The 16,598-nt window shown below is 49.7% G+C and overlaps 1 protein-coding gene across 2 annotated transcripts in view; it reads left to right on the plus strand.

Moving 5' to 3' along the window:
• The window catches only part of CFDP1 (craniofacial development protein 1), a 127,311-nt gene extending 113,142 nt beyond the window's left edge, over nucleotides 1-14,169 (plus strand). For both annotated transcript variants that reach the window (XM_027619539.1, XM_027619540.1), the window contains 2 exons: nucleotides 3,221-3,379; nucleotides 13,846-14,169. In XM_027619539.1, the coding sequence (XP_027475340.1) occupies nucleotides 3,221-3,379; nucleotides 13,846-13,936 (250 nt within the window). In that variant the 3' untranslated portion in view covers nucleotides 13,937-14,169. The remainder of the gene's footprint in view (nucleotides 1-3,220; nucleotides 3,380-13,845) is intronic.
• The last annotated feature ends 2,429 nt before the right edge of the window (nucleotides 14,170-16,598 follow it).

Genomic DNA, 16,598 nt, shown 5'->3' on the forward strand with positions numbered 1-16,598 from the left:
AAGCATCTGAGCACTGGTGACAACTTGCTGATCATTAGCGTGGACAAGGCGAAGGGCAATTATGGCTTTTTACCGTTCTGGAACTCTCTTCACTGCTCTGCAGCAAAAGATCATTTTCTTAGGCTTCTCAAAGTGATTTGTCAAAAAGATGGTATAATTTGGGAATACCGTCAGACCTAGAGGCTGAGAGTGAGAGATGGTGTATAGAGCGTAGGGGGCTGCCCAGGTAAAAGCAGAAATTCAATAAAGAGCTGATTGGTGAATGAATGCAAATGGAAATTACACCCCTTAGGATCCCCCAGTTTAAAAGTGTTCTGAACACCCTTCATTTAAACTGCAGAGATCTGATTCTCTCCCTCTCCTTGTTTCTGTGATCCAGGTGACCTTTATTGAGTTCCTACTGTTTGTAGAACTCAGTCCATGTGATGTAGAGAGATTTGGGGACCCAGAGCTTAAGTACCCTCAGAGAGATAGAGCACACACAGGAAAATAGTGTTGCTCCTAAGCATCTTTGTTAGATTCCCTTCAAAGCAGAACCTTGGATAAGTCTGTTAGCGTAGGTCAGTCATTGGGAAACCGTCCTCGGGAAGTAGGAGTGAGGAGGTAGAGGGAATGAGATGGGGAAGGAGGGAAAGGCAGTATAAGAGTGTGTTTCCAGGACTGCAAGGGCTCCTTGCCACCAGAACTTCTGAGAAGCATTCAGAGGACCTCCTAGAATTCCCAGTGTGAGGACAGGAGGCTGGGCCATGTGGCCACAGCCCCTGTCCTCCATGAGGGTGGCCCCAGTGGCATGAACTCCCATCATACGGCCAGGCAGTGCTTCTGACACATAAGCAGGGTCAGAGGAGCCCCTGCAGGCAGCAGAGGAAAGCCTCAAGGTGTGTGCTTTTGGTGGATGTTGTCGTCACTGACTCTGAGCTTGCTGAGACCTGACCAGTATGGTGGCAGCTGGAATCAAGAGTCCTCGAGCGTCTGCTATGGGAAGGATCGGTGCCGTAATGGGAGAAGGACTGGGCGCGCTAGAAACACCACCAGGAGGCATCTCATCCAGAGATTGGGGCAGGGTCTCGAAGCTGAGACAAGACCAGATGAATGGGAGATGAACTGTAGGTTCAGGACCGTATGGTTGGAGCTTAGATGGCAAGGGTAGATGTGGTGAGGGGAGAGCAGGAAGACCTTTCAGGGTAAGGAGCGTGTCTTCCTGTAAGAGCAATAAGGGGTCGGGGAAGAGACATTGAAGTAGAAAGACATGATAAGCTTTCTGTTCTAGAAAACTCACCCTGATGACAGTATATTGAATAGATGCCAAGGTGGAGCAGGTGAGAGTGGGACAGAACAGAAGTCAGGGGGCCGATGAAGAGACCGCAGTTCCCCAGGTTGGAGGATATAATGGTGAGAACTGGGGACACATGCTAAGTCTCTGTATCCTCACTCATGCTCTGCTCCTGGTAAATACAGCCTGAACGTGTGTGTGCACGCATGTGTGCGTGTGTGCATGTTTTGATGAGAGATTGTTGTAGGAAGTGAGTTATCTAGAAAAGAATTTTTAGAAGATGGGAATTGAAAGCTCAAAGCTGTGTGGAAAATTCTTAAGCAAACTGGAAGGTAAATAGCTGTGAGAAAATATCTCAAGTAAGTTCTCAGCTTAGTCGTGAGACAGCACAGGGCACCACACTGGGAGTCAGAAAGACCTTGCTTTGGCCTGGTTCTGCGTTTTCTATTGGCTTGACCTTTGTTGTGTCATTTAACCTCTCTGAACTCTGTTTATTTGTCCAACTCAAAATGAGGATGATGATGCCTGCCCAGCCTATTCTGAGTCAATGTTAAACTAACAGCATGTGGTGGGAAATGACCGCAACAGTGAAGCTAACATCCTCCCGACCAACATGAATAGACAAGGGTGTGGAGGGTCATGGTTCAACCTGAAAGTCTTGTGTTCAGTTTGGACACCGGCCTGTCTGGTCATTCTGGGGCAGGAATGGGGCATCCTTCACTGGCCCTGTGCTGCAGGGAGCTGGGTTTCAGAAGGGTTAGTGTGACACTAGATCCTCTTGAAGGCTCTTCCCCCTATTCGGAGACTCGGTGGTCCTCCTTCACAGGCCATTGTGAGAGGAAGATGAGAAAATAGTGAATAAAGCACCTGGAGAATGAGCATTGTAGGCAAGTGAAAGGTATTACTGTTGATGTTATCAGGAGGCCTTGTGATTTTAGCTCACAGAAATTGTACACGTTTGACTCTCTTACATTTCCCAGGAAGACAGGAAGTAACTTCCAGTTTCCTGCGTGGTGGTATACGACGTATTTTAGTTTCATAAAGAGACCAAGGGCCATGTCCCTTCCATAGTTCTTTCCCCTAATACCACCTTCTTACTAACTAGCTGCATTCTGTTTTCCTTATTTTTTGTCCTGCGTTTAACAATGACTGGAAACATGTGACCTGCTAAGACTTGACCTTGGGCATGTGGGGTTTCTCCCACAGTCCACAGTCGTGTCACCAGCAAGGAGAACACAGGCTGTATATTCCCTCCTTTCAGGGTGAGGAATGTTCTCCACCTCCTAGGAAAATCCAGGGTTCTGACTCACAGGAGTCGAAAAGGAAACTGATCTTAAGAGTCCTTTTAAGATAACTGTGACTTCTTGCTCATCAGTGTTGGGATCTGTTTCTCTTTCTCTTACAAGCATTCCCTGGGGTTTGAGGGCACAAATGATGACTGACTCAGCGTGGCTGACATTTATTACACCTTTACTCTGTGCCAGGTGCTATCATAAAGCACTTGACATAGAAGATACACTGGAGCCCTCTTGAGTCCCTATTCACTTGGTAGATGATAGGAAGCCAGGGCAGATGTGGTTAAGTAGCCTAAAGTCACACAGTTAGAGCTGGAATATGAACGTAGGCATGTGATTCCAAAGCCGTGTCTGAATCATGCTGTGCTTCTCCCTGCCTGCAAGCAGAGACCTGTCCTGCAGAGCATACGGAGGGCTTTAGGATTTCCTTTTCCTAGGTCCTTAGAGCAGTCAGAGACGTTAGGCAGGAAAAGTGCATTCGAATTCTGGTCTACCTAGTGTTCTCCACAGCAGACAGGAGGAACCCTAAATACAAAAATGGTTTCCATTAAGATAAATAGCCCTAATCTAGGGAGCCCCGTGCCAGCCAGAAAAAAAATATCAATCAAGAGTTTTTACATGCTACATGTTTCATTTTTTTCACTTTCTCTAGGTTAAAAAGATCAAGTGGCATGAGCAGCCTTTTGGGGAAAATTGGAGCCAAGAAGCAGAAGATGAGCACCCTAGAGAAGTCCAAATTGGACTGGGAGAGCTTCAAGGAGGAAGAGGGCATTGGTGAAGAACTAGCCATCCATAATCGAGGGAAGGAGGGGTAAGAACTAGTAGATTCTGTTCCTCTGAAAATTCTAAAAAATCTGAAAAAGTTTATTGTAGACAGGCCACCCAGTTTAAATAAGCAGGCACTTCTCCTGGTGAAGCAAATTTTGTCCGTTTGTTGGTGAAGCTCTGTTCTAATGTGGAACCGGTCCTCTGGGTGAGAAGAACACTGGGGGTGGTGGGGGTGGGCAGGGCGGGGCCAGTCATGTCTGCCAAGCCGAGCTCGCCGAATGACAACGGACATCTCCCGGGAACTTTTAAGTCACCTCGTTTCGTCACGTGGTCAGATCTGGCTCGCTGTATCCGCCTTGTCCTGATCGGAATTATTTGGTCTTCTGAGAAGCCAGACCAGCGCAGTGCTTCCAGAGCAGAGCCAACAGAGTGCCTAGATGTTGTCGTCTTACTGTGGATTGTTTTTGTCCATGTCATTGTGGCCCGGGCTGGGGCTTCCACCTACATGACATGCTGGCCCTCACACGGCACCCTGGCTATCACTTGCACCCCTCCTCTTCACTTTGGAGTAGGAAGAGGATGTCCATAGGCTCTGTAGTCAAGAATATCAAGAAAGGCAGTGTTTGGTGAGTACTTAGGAACCTCAGAAGGAGCTAAGAAGCTAACAGGGTCCATGGCTCAAGGTCATCACTCCCCCCGCCCCTAACGGTGAAAAGAAGTGCCGTGTGGCTGTCAGACAGTCTGGGTCCTCCCCGCCCTGCCCTTCACCAGGAAGGGCTCTCCCTGCAACACACACAGCATTTCTGAAACTCAGCTCCTTTGCCTGTGAATTGGGGTTAATGATACCACGCTGGGGGTAAGTGTGAGGATCTCATGAGATAATGCGTGTAACACATGTATGACGCATACACATAATGCACATGAAGTACATAAAGTGCTTTGCAAAGCACCTGTCACATAGAAGTGTGCATTAAGTCGTAGTCATTCAGCTTCTAAGCTAAGTTATAATACAGACAGGTGAGGGGGTGATTTTCTGGGTCACATTTCTAAATTGGGCTTCAAGATTATTTGAATTAACCTAGAAGCTGATCAGTATGTTTAAAAAATTTTTTGTTAAATGACTTTATGAGCTTGGTTAGCCATCAGACTTCTGAATCAGTCTTCTGTCAAAGATGGAATGCTGCAGGACCGAGGTGGGAGTGCCGGAGTCCTCTGAGGAAGGCCCAGGATAAAGCCCAGACAGGAGACGCTGTTACCTAGAGAAGGCCTTTGACGTTTGCCCCAGACCTCCCCACCTTTGACTCCGCTCTCGTTGCTCACAGCTCATTCCTCTTCTCCACGTTTGCCTGGTGATCCAAGGCAGCAGGGGACCTGCCAGTGTGTGCGACACTTTATTGGTCCTCTGGGTATTGATTATGTGGGGCGGACACTGTTTCTTCTGCTCAAGTTAATAGAGGTCTTAAAAAAGTAGGGAGTGGTGCTGTTGAAGGTAAGGCAGAGCTAATAAAATGTAGACTGGAAGAGAAAACAAGATTAAAAGGCCATCTGCCCAATGAGGACTTCTCAGGCAATGGAAAATCACGTAACTGGGTTCAGGAACCACTAATAGGCGTGCAGCTTTTAAGCGCCCTGCTTTCCCCACTTCTCTGAGACTCCCCCCCCCCCCCCCCCGATGATTCCACCGATCTGATTGTGTTTTTCCAGGGCAAATCTGGTGACTTCTTTGCTCTGCCTCTGGCTCTTCTCACCTTCCCTCTCTAGTGCCCGTCCCCACACCTCCACTCACTTGCCTTTCCTAACTCTTGCAGGCAGATTAAAGGGGCCCAACCCCTAGTCTAGTCCAGGGAACAGGCTGTAGCTCGGATTCTTACCTTGGCTTAGCATGAGAATCGTCTTGTAGGGGTGGTTTCAGAGTCGGGAAGACAAGGCCACTACTATACAGGGCCACTGAATCGAGAGTCACAGAGACTTGTATCTTTAACTCACTCCTCAGGTGCTTCTGATGCACAGCCGGGGTGGAGAATCACTAGACCGTAGCATCAAAATTCTAGAGATGAGAGCAAGACAGCCAGCTGCTGGCTGAGCCTTTCCAACACATACATAATTGGAGAGCCAAGTTCAAAACCAGGAATGTCAAGAAGGGCAAGAAGATTTCTCCAGAGAAGTGTGCCCAGTGCCACAGTGTTGACAGAAGCACAAGAACCAAACCTGTAAGGTCTGTTTGGGCAGAGGCAGGTCAGGCCCCAAATTCTCTTACACAGATGCCAGCAACAACAAAGGCATCACCGGGAGGGGCTACTCTGAGGGACTATGTGGAGAATCCCAAGAGGCATCCCCCTGGAATAAAAGTGATCTTTGCTGAAACCCAGAAGGGGGGAAAGTCATATTTGATAACATCTCAGAAGAGCTCCCTGTGAATATTGATTGACCTCTGCCATATATATATTTATAAGACCTTTTCACAAGTACCAAATTTAAATTGATCTCTTATCCAAGAATTCAAGTCATAAATGATGGTAAAAATATTCCTGTTATGCAGTCCTGATTAAAATAAGATTGGATTGAGATAAAAGCTTATGTCATGCTTTTTATGTTTTGATAGTAACTCCAGTTCAGTAAATGCTAACACATCTTTCCGCTTGTAAAGATTGGATAGAATTTGAAGGAGATTGGTCAATATTGGGTTATTTTTGTCCAGTTATTTTAAAGGCAAGTTTGCCATCTTAAAATATGCACATAAGGAGACGAGGTACCTGGAGAAACTGCAGGCACAGGACCAGATCTGTTCTAAAATCTGTATCTGATACATCCGTTGTCTACATTCTTTGCAGAAAATTTACCAGAACTTTCACTGAATGTCAATAAACTAAACGCTCCAGTGAAGGGACAGAGATTGACATATTGAATTAGAAAACAAAAAACAACTATATACCGGTTAAAAGACACACGTCAAAACAGTGGGATGCAGAATTGGTGACAATAAAAAAGATGGGTGACAAGATAAGCCATGCAGCCACGAACCAGAAGAAAGCTGATAGTAGACAAAACAGACTTGGAGACAAAAAAAAGCATGACCAGAAACGAGACGGTTGCCTGATGATGATGGAAACAGTGCATCTGGGAGATACGACAGCTCACGCTCGGATGTCCCCCTTGGCCTTGACCACCAGGCTGCACTTACTCCCTGCGACTCAGCAGTCCCACCCCAGCTGTGTTCCCAGCAGAAATTCCGTTGTGCGTTCCCCAAAGACAGGTGTGAGGATTTCAATGGTAGTGTTTTCATAATATCCCCAAACTGGAAACAACTCAAGTATCTACCAGTAATGCAACAGGCAAAGTGTGGAGATCGTATTAAATGGTTCATGAATCAGGCAGCATCCCGTCTACCAAGTAGAGGGAAGCTCCAGAGGGCTACAGAAAGGGAAAGGTTTTTAAAGGCAGGACAAGGAAGTCATAAATAGAAGGATTATTTCAGGTGAGGTCACCTCCGTCTGGGGACAAAAGGGTTTTAGTAGGTGGATTACCTCCTCTTCCTTTGGAGGATGAAGAAGGCCCATGTGACATACAACCTTATTGGTGCTGACCGGAGAATTCCTGACTGACCGGTTAAAGGTTACATTCCTAGAGGGTTGAAACTGCAGTGAGGTTGGGTATTAAGTCTGGGTTGACTGACTTGGGGCTTTAACCTAAGTGACACCATTTTGGGAATGAACATGGGTAAATTTCAATAACATAGTAACACCAAGAAGTTCACACAGTATGATCCCATTTACATAAAGGTCAAAGATGGGCAAAAGCAGTGCATCTGTTGAGTTATTTTGTGAAAGAAGCAAGTCACAGAAGAATTCACGGTATAAGTCTATTTATGTCAAGTTCAAAATTAGGCACAACTAGACCAAAATGTTGAGGGCATGGAAACTTCAAAGGCAGGCAAGCTCGCACCTGGCCAGGCTGGCGTTGGTGGGAGAGTTTATGCAGGGGCCTCCTCCGGGCTGCCAGCCTTCCACTTCTTCATCTGGCCATGGCCACGTGAGCACTTGCTTTACGACAGGGCGTTTGCCTTGCCCGTTTTATTCACTTTAATCTTGTGTGTTACATTTTATGACAAAACTGAATTGAAACTGGGGTGCCCAGGTGGTGCAGTTGGTTAGATGTCCTCCTCTTGATTTCAGCTCAGGTCATGATCTCAGGATTGTGAGATCGAGCCCCAGGTCAGGCTCCACACTCAGTGGGGAGTCTGCTAGAGATTCTCTCTCCCTCTGCCCCTCCCCACCCCCACTCATTTGTGTGCGAGTGCACGGAGCGCACTCTCTCTCTCTCTTTCAAATTAATCTTTAAAAAAATAAAACTGAATTGAAGTTGAATTTAAATCCTGCTACCAACCTGCCATGTGTTCTAGCCCATGTCTTCATCTATAAAGTAGAAACTCTGTAGTATACTATACCTCTCACATTTATGAGAATTAGGTGGAGGAGATATCTGGTGTGTTTGTAAATATAGTGCGTCCTGTGCTCACTCTTCTCTCTTCCATCTGCCGTTACTGACCACACTGTCAGGGGCGTTACTGCAGACGGAAAGCTGGGTGCCTGATTCCTTTAGATTCCCTCCTGGTGTCTTCCTGCCAACCCTTCAGGAATACTTTCCACAAAGGTGGCAGATACAGCTTGGGGGTATGTCCTCCCGGCCTCCCTGGCTAGTCCCTCTTCCTTTCCCCAGCTTTTAAACTTGGAAAGTCCCAGGACTGAGCTCTGGGCAGCTGTCTGTCCTCCCATTGCCTGCAGACCAACCCCGCCCAGGAGAGCTCACTAGTTCCACAGCTTAGGTACCACATTCTGCTGATGACTCCCAGAAAAGCTCTCCCTTGCCCGACCATTCCACTGAGCTTCAGACTCCCAAATCAGCTGTTGGGTTGACACCTTCATTTGCATGTCCTAGACACACATCAAACTTAACATGCAAAATCAAATATTTGCCTTTCTTTCCATAAAGTCTTCTTCCTCAGACTTCTCAGAAAATGACACCATCACCATCCACCCAACTGTTAAAAGAAAAACCTAGGAGTTATCCTTGATTTTCTCTTTCAGTTCACATGCAAAAGCCCAGTAGACAGTTCTGTCATAAAATACTTCATTCCATGCCCTCTGTCCAGCCCCACTGCCACCCCTCCAGTACACCTGTCGTACTCCCTGCTTTGGTCTGTCTGTCCCCTTCCCTCTGTTCTCCCCTACAGTAGCTAAAAGGATTTTTTTAATACAAACTATTTTTCCTCTGTTCCCTTCTGGAAGACCCCCCCAGGAGCACTTGCAGTCAGTGTTCAGCTCCTTACTGGCATTCTAGGCCCTTCCTGAGCTGTCTCCTGCCCACCTCGTACCCCCTTCTCCCCCGCGCATGACGGCCTAGCCTCTGTAGGGCCCCTCCAGGTCCTCCTCCATGATGACTCGCTCTTGTCACTCAGGGTTCGACTCAGATGCCCCTCTCTAGAGTAACCCCACCCGAGGAACCGTCAGTCATAGCACTTTGTTGGAGTGTGTCATCGTGTTCTCTTTCATACACGGTGAGCCTCCAACAACAAGGGGCAGGTTCACCACCTGTCACCAGCACCTAGAAGAGGACCCAGCCCAGAGCAGGTGCAGAGCCACCTCACTGTCCAAATGCCGACCCACTAGCCACCAGACAGTAATGACTTTGTGTTGGAACCTAGTAGGACTAGAATCAGCCCCCCAGAAAAGAAGAGCATGACATCAGGTCCATCAGAATGATGTCTCTGCCTAGGCAGCAGAGTTGGTTAAAACACCTGTCCCCAAGATGGTCAGTCATCGGCACAGCAAAGGGTTACAACTCTCGCTCTGAGCCCCGGGCTCCTGGGTCAGCGCAGCGTTTAGCACTGCTCCCTCCAGCCCCGTCCCCGAGCACACGGCTTCCCCGGCAGCGGGCACTGTCAGCCGAGGCGGAGGCCAACAGGCCTGGGGAAGGGGTGGGGGCACCGTGCCTGAGCGGACTGCAGGCCCAGGCTTGGCTGCTGCTGGCAATCAAATCGAAGGTCAGGGGGCACCATGATTGGAAAGCAGGTGTGCTTGTGATGTGGAGAGACGTGCAAGAGAGCCCGGAGAAAATAATTTTTTCTCCAAACAGTCTACCTCCATGACCCCCAGGAGTCACGCTTTCAGCACCAGCAAAACCTGGTGAGATGGGAGGAAAGCAGGGGAGAAGCTTCATTCAAATCACCATTCTTCTACTTTGGGCCTCAAGCGGTTTACAAGTTGCACACTCTTCCACGGGGTGAAGGGGACGCGGGCTTGTGCGACACTGGGCGGCTTGCTTCTCTCGGGCAGAAAAGGGCCTACCTTACTAAATCCATCACAGGGCTTTATCTTGAGACAGCCTCCATGGCCCACTGCCTCCTGGTGCTGGGCACTGAGCTGACCCGCGTTCCCGGTCGCGTTTGTGCGGCACCGCGTGCTTGCTTGGGCGACTGGACGCTGGGGACAGAGTAGTAACGCAGCTGGAAATGCCCTCAGTCATGTACCGGCGTCACACGTACCCGCACCTCCCTTTGCGCTTTCCCCGACCAGGGGGCAGGCAGCCTCTCGTGGGCTGTGGCCAGGATGGGTGCCCCTGTTGGGCCCTCCCAGCCTCAAAGACCTCTGACTTTTTGGGTGGATGGCCATCCTTCATTTGCATCCTTCATTTGCCTGTGGAGTAGGTACCAACATACCTCCTAGAAGCATTTTCTACCCTTTTCCTCTGTTCTTCCATCTTTCCCTCCCTCCTTGTTGGCCTGGATCGCAAACATTTGGTACCAGAAGAGTAATTTGGGTCGAAAGATCAAAAAGGTGCCAGAACCTGTTGTATCTAACCTGGTTCTGAAAGGAAAAGCTAGAAAGTCCCTTAGGTTTTGGTGCTATTAGCGTGTTTTATTAATGACAGTAAAGAGCCGCTTCCTTGAGGGTAAATGGGCCACATAGAGCACTAGTAGCAGGAAGGGATGACCCCCCCACCCACACATACCCCCAGCTTCCCCGGGGACTGGGCCCAATCGGGCTGGGTCCCCAGGAGTGCTGGGCACAGGCCAGAAAGGCACCATTGCACTTGTCAGCTGGTGGTTGTGTCCGGGGCTGTAACCCACTTAAGGTGCCTGAAAACTCTCTGGAGCTCGCTTTAAATAGGCCAGCTACCTGGGCCACCTCGGAGGAGGCGGCCTTCCCCACAAACCCTTGCTCCTCCCGGAGCATTTGGTCTCGGCCCCTGTTGCAGCTGTCCCGGGGTCTGAGGCTTTGTAGTGATACAGTCGGGTCAGAAATGGGAAGCAAGAACCCCTCGATGCTCAGCTGTTCTTTGTTTTATTGTTTACAGAGCACTTCTCACAGGATCACTGCATTGTCAGAGGGCTGCTATAATTTTTATTCCTGTTTCACAGAGAAGAAAAGTAAGGCACGGAAATTAAGTATCTTGTCCAAAGTGAAACAAATAGTAAATATCAGAGCCCATCTCATCCTCGGCACCTTTCCTGTCTTTCGGGGAGGGGAGTGGTCCGTGTCCAATAGAAGTTTTGTTCCTGGCCAGCTCTTGGCTGGATCCTGTTAGCAGCTACACATGGCTGTGAATGGGGGAATGAAGTCGCCAGGCGCACCTTGACGGCCTTTGTCTGGGTCGCCCTCCAGAATTCAGTTGCATTCTGCACATACGCACCTCTTGGCTGCCTGAATCCTCCTCCCCTTAACCTGAGCTCTGCCCGCACCTGCCTGGGTAGTGCCCAGCCCGGCTTCACTCTTGAGAGTCTCACCAGGTTGTGCTGGTGCTGAAAACGTGACTCCTGGGGGTCATGGAGGTAGACGAGGCCCGCTTTAGGGCAAGAAGGTGCATTAAAATGCAGCTGGACCTAGCACTGCTTCCAGGAGCCTGCAAGGCCATCTTTCATGCTTCGCAAGCATCCTAATTTAAGTATCACTTCCTCTTTAGAGGAAAATCGAGAAGAAAGACCACAACTACTCAAAGCCACGTACTTCCTCTTCCTTCCCTCCAGGCACTCTCCGACAGAGAGCATTGGGTAATGGCGCTCTTGAAACACGTCCTAAATTCCTCTCTAGCCAAGATGCACCCTTTTTTTCCTGCTGAACTTCCAAGGGCCATTTCGGGCTATCAAAATACTGCTGCCCATCTCAGCCTTCACCCAGGGCTGGTGAAAACTAAGGTGGGGGAGAATGATGGCTGTAGTGTGGCAGAGCCCTTTGGTCAATTTTGGTTAGCAGTCCCCTCTGGAGAATCACAGGCCCCTTGGCGATAGGTGGAAGGCGGGTGTGTTCCGTCACATGTCTGCTTCCCCACCGTAGTCCACCTTGTCTTCTCTCTTTATCAGAAGGGGGTCCACGGTGTCTGTGGCTTTCCTGTCTGCCAGGGAATCTGAAATTCACATTTAGCCGGGGGGCATCCTGTGTTTCACCCGCTAAATCTGATGGCCTGGCCCCGATGGGCTTGTTTTAAACCTAGGAGCAGGCCCACCTGTTCGTTTCCAGCCATTCTGGCCTCTGGTCGGCGGTGTAGACGCAGCAGCTTAGCTCCTGATCCCTGAGCTAGTCGCCGATAATACCCATCAAGAGACCTGACTGCGCTCCCCTCTTGGATATGTTGTCCTTGGGCCTCCCCAGATGAGGGTGACAGCATTAGCTGTTATTTTCTTGAGCGCCTGCTCTGCTAGGCACTTTTGGACTGTTTCGTTCAGTCCACCCTGCCGCCCTCCAGAGTAGGGATGATGAGCCATTTTTCTTTCTTCTCTTGGCAGATGAGGAAACAGAATTGGCAAAGTTATGTGGTGTATCCAGAATCACACAGCTAGGTGGTGGCAGTCAGGGTTTGAACTCCGAGCCACCTCCACCTCTGCAGGAAGGCATGGGGCTGGGGGCCACAGCGTGAGGCCGGCAAGCAGGCCCCGGACTCAGTGAAGGCATACGGGCTCCTGAGCCTGCTAACATAATGACCTTGTAATGACAGATGCACATTTTACACAGTGCAACGCAAGAAAAATTAGTGCAGAGATTCAATTATGTCTCCTATTTTCAGTGACCGTTTTGCTCTCTCAGTAGATGAATTAGCAGCAGAGATCCCCTCCCCCGGGTGAGATGCGGCCTGCTTTAGGGCAAGAAGGTGCATTAAAATGCAGCCCTGTCTCATTAAGCTGCTAGCCACTCCTTCCCCTCCCGCTTCTGCCCTGCGCCTCCTTCCCATTCCACCTGGGAGGGCCTGGGGAAGCCGCATCTGCTGAACCTGGCCCCCCATTAGGCCGCCGAGCAGCACCAACCTTTTAAGGGTCCCCGTAGGTGTACTGTGGGCGGCTGTTCTTGCTCTCATGCCCTTAGAGAAACTTCAGGGAGGCCTCTTCTGGCCCCAAGTGGGCAGAGGACACCGGAGAGGAGCGGGGGAAGGAAGGAGGGCACCGAAGGCAGTGAAATCCCTTTAAAGTGAGCACTCTGCCCACTTGAGCTTCACGGCACCCCGAGAAAGTAGTTCCTACAAAGACTGTTTCAAGTAGTTCCTACAAAGACTGTTTCGGGCGCCCAGGTGGCTCAGTCGGTTAAGTGTCTGCCTCCTGCTCAGGTCATGATCCTGGAGTCCTGGGATTGAGCCCAGCATCGGGCTCCCTGCTTAGCAGGGAATCTGCTTCTCCCCCTGCTCATGCTCTCACGTGCTCTCGTGCTCTCTCTCAAATAAGCAAATAAAATCTTAAAAAAAAAAAAAGACCCTGTTTCTTCCATTTTCAGATGCACCTTTTCTCAGTTTCATGTACTATAGATATGCAGGATGCATACCTTTCTCTCCCTCACCGTCTCCGCCCACCACTGAGACCAGGAAATACGGCATCACTGTTTTGCTCTTGAGAAAAATGAGGCTCAGGGACGCCTGGGTGGCTCAGTCGTTAAGCGTCTGCCTTCGACTCAGGTCATGATCCCAGGGTCCTGGGATCACGCCCCACATCAGGCTCCCTGCTCCGCGGGAAGCCTGCTTCTCCCTCTCCCACTCCCCCTGCTTGTGTTCCCTCTCTCCTGTCTCTCTCTCTCTGTCAAATAAATAAATAAAATCTTAAAAAAAAAAAGAGGCTCTGAGATGTTGAGTGCTTGACCAATGTGGCCCAGCTGATGTGTAACAGATCCCCCCACTGAACCCGTGCTTGACTTTCTGTCCCTAAAACCTTGTTACAAAACAAGGCATTTTCCTGCCACCAAACCCGGATAGGTGGTTGCTTTCTCTTTTCCATTTTACTTGGAGTGACCTCTGAGCCAGAAGCATCTTGTTTAGACCAAGCGTGAATGGTTTGGATGTTACTGGGCGAGTCGTGGGTGATCACTCTGGGTACCAGCTGTGGTAATCTGTGTGTATTTGCTGTAACCCAGGGATCCCACTGGGTCAAGTGGACACCTGGGGGGGTGGTGTTCACACCCAGGGGGCGGGACAGTGCAGGGGAGACGTTTTTCTCCTACAGGAGTCTGCTGACAAACATTTTATATTTTCTTCTAGGTACATTGAACGGAAGGCTTTTCTAGACCGAGTGGACCACAGGCAGTTTGAAATCGAGCGAGATCTCAGGCTGAGCAAAATGAAACCCTGATGTCATGGCGGGAAATCAGTAGCAGCTTAATCCTGTTGACAATGTGAGCTTCTGGTGCATCTGTGAAATATTTCTGGTGTTTCTCATCAGCTGTTTCCCAGCAAGGTCTTTTTTCCACGTTGAATTTCTGTCTTTGTTTCTTGACCTTACGTGGTTTCATCCATTTTACTTTTAAAAGTTTGTCCTTGAAAAAAATAAAAATAAAAGTTGGTCCTACAAGAGGCTGGTGAAGATGACACCACTGGCCTTCCCTTTATTCTGCTGCGAAGGCCACCGGCCAGGCCCGCACGTCCTGGCCTGCCCGAGCTGGCCCCAAGGAAGAGCACAACCAGCCCGGGGCTGAATTTCTGGGGCCTGTTCTGGAGTCGGCCTTGCACCCGAGACCGGGGGAGGGAGGCTCCCGAGGGTGGGTGGAATGCCAAGTCCCTGCAGTTTGGTTCTTGTTCTGCTGCTGCTTCTCTCCTGCTCTCTTCTCCCTGCTGAACGGGATTCCTACTTAACTGGTACAAGGTCAGGCTGAAAGTAAGCATGTATTATTGCTGAATTAGGGATTTTTTTTCCCTTCAGCCTTTCTCCTCTTCCCAGAGTTCAAGTCAGTTTAAGATGTGCTCCCACCTCAGTAATTCTTTCTGTCAAAGAAAACTCTGAAAGACTCTTTTTTTATACTCCTTAGGAAAATTTAAATTCCAAACTTCATAGTAATAAAGCAGTAAATCCCACAGTTTGCTTTTGGGGTGTGTGTGTCTGGGTGTCCTGAGTAACATGGACAGGTTTAGGGTCAGGTAGCGTTCCGAAGACTGGGAGCCAGTCCCTGCCTGGACATGTACCAGCTGTGTGACCTTGACCACAGCTGGGCTTTCGGAGCCTCTGTTTTCTGGTCTGTAAATGGTACGAGGAACACCACTACTTTGTAGGGTTGAGATGAGCTAATGACACACCTGGGGTCCCCCATCCAGTCCTCGAATACATAGTCGGAAGCTCATGGCAACCAAGGCCTGATCCTCAACACTACATGGTTATGGGATCATGGACCTTATTACTCAGAAAGGTAGTTTACTGGCTACATTGGAACACATTGTCTGTTCACATCCACTCTGATAAAGGATTGTAAAAGTGGTAGGAGAGCCCTTCGGGCCAGCATCAGAACAGGTCGCTGTGAGGCCTCGGTTATGATCCTACACAGGGATACAGGAGTAACAGGAAAGTCCTTTAAGGTAAGACAAGGCAGCGCTGTGGTTAGGACGAGGACATCCAGACCCGCAGAAGCCACAGCTGAGACAGCATGGCACCCTCTGGGCATCATCCTCTGTTCACTGCCGCTTGCCTTCCGAGTCCTGAGGGCCTCCAGCCCGCACTCCCTCCCACGGTTCTTCGTCTCAGCCATGATGAAGCCGTGATGTCTCAGCGTGAGCCGGCGCCTCGTCTGGATTGAGAAACGATCCAGAATCCTACTGAATAAATGGTGCTGAGCCCATCGCAAGTTAGGGTTTTTCTTCTGTAGCAAATCTTCATGCCTTCAAAGGCTTTGGAGATGGGGACAGTAGCCGTAAGAGCACACTGGGTTCTTGGCACAGGCGGGTGTGCTATTCTTGCTTTGCTCCAAGGTGTGGAGAGAGAAGTCAGACGAGTCAGGGAGCGCCATAGCGTATTTGCCCTTCAGTTTCTGCTCACGACCCAGCCCTCACAACAGGCTTCTCTGCTGGGCCCTGCATTAGATTAAATTTACAGCTGCACAAAGCTGGGATCCTTTCTGCGGTCTCAGCTTAGTGGGTCTTTTCCAGGCGGGTTTGCTGCACACATCTGATCTCCACTCAGTGACTTTTTACATATACACGCATCTTTTGGAAAGCCCCCCCACAACCCCACCCCGGGAAGCAACCTCGTGGCCAGCCTGGCAAAGCCTGCACCGGGCCCTGGTCCTGCATGGCCACCACTGGCCACCAGGCTTCGGGAGGCACCAGGCTCATCAGGGCCCCACTGTCCCCTCCCCATAGACTAGGCAGGCTGCTGCAAGCAGAAGTAGTGGGGTTCTTATATAGCCAAACACCAAAAAAGAAGTTGAGAAAACCCCACTCTTTACTATCCAAGCCACACGCAGGCCTTCCTGACGTCCTGGAACCGTGTGCCTTGCACCCAGTGGAAAATAAACTCCAAGCAGCCAGTAAAACAGAAAGCCCCTCAAGCCTAGCCCCTTGGGGCAGAATCTGGCAGTTGGTCAAGGAATGCGCAGCTACTTAGACCATTCTTGTTACAGACGCCCTTCCTCCCAGCTTCATGCATCCTTGCTTCAGTGTTCCCAGACTTTCACAGTTAAAATAGTTTCATTTGCCTTGACTTCAGCTGCCTCCCTCTTCATCTCCATAGAACCTCTTTAAACGCCACCTGCAGCGGGGCGTCTTGCTGGCTCAGTCGGTAGAGCGTGCAACTCTTGATCTCGGGGGTTCTAAGTTTGAGCCCCAGGCTGGGTGTAGAGATTACTTAAAATCTTAAAAAAAAAAAAAAGTTCATATTGATGAAGCTGCTTCCTCTGGCTAATACACGTGCAGGTGTGTATGTGTGTGTGCACGTGTATCATCCTGCAATGAGACTTTAAAAAGCAGCTTCAAAGCTGGCTTTCATGTACGTCTCACTGGCCATTGCTGGATCATCTGACTGCCCCCAG

Source organism: Zalophus californianus, chromosome 17 (assembly GCF_009762305.2).
Source record: "Zalophus californianus isolate mZalCal1 chromosome 17, mZalCal1.pri.v2, whole genome shotgun sequence".
NCBI classification, from domain to species: domain Eukaryota; kingdom Metazoa; phylum Chordata; class Mammalia; order Carnivora; family Otariidae; genus Zalophus; species Zalophus californianus.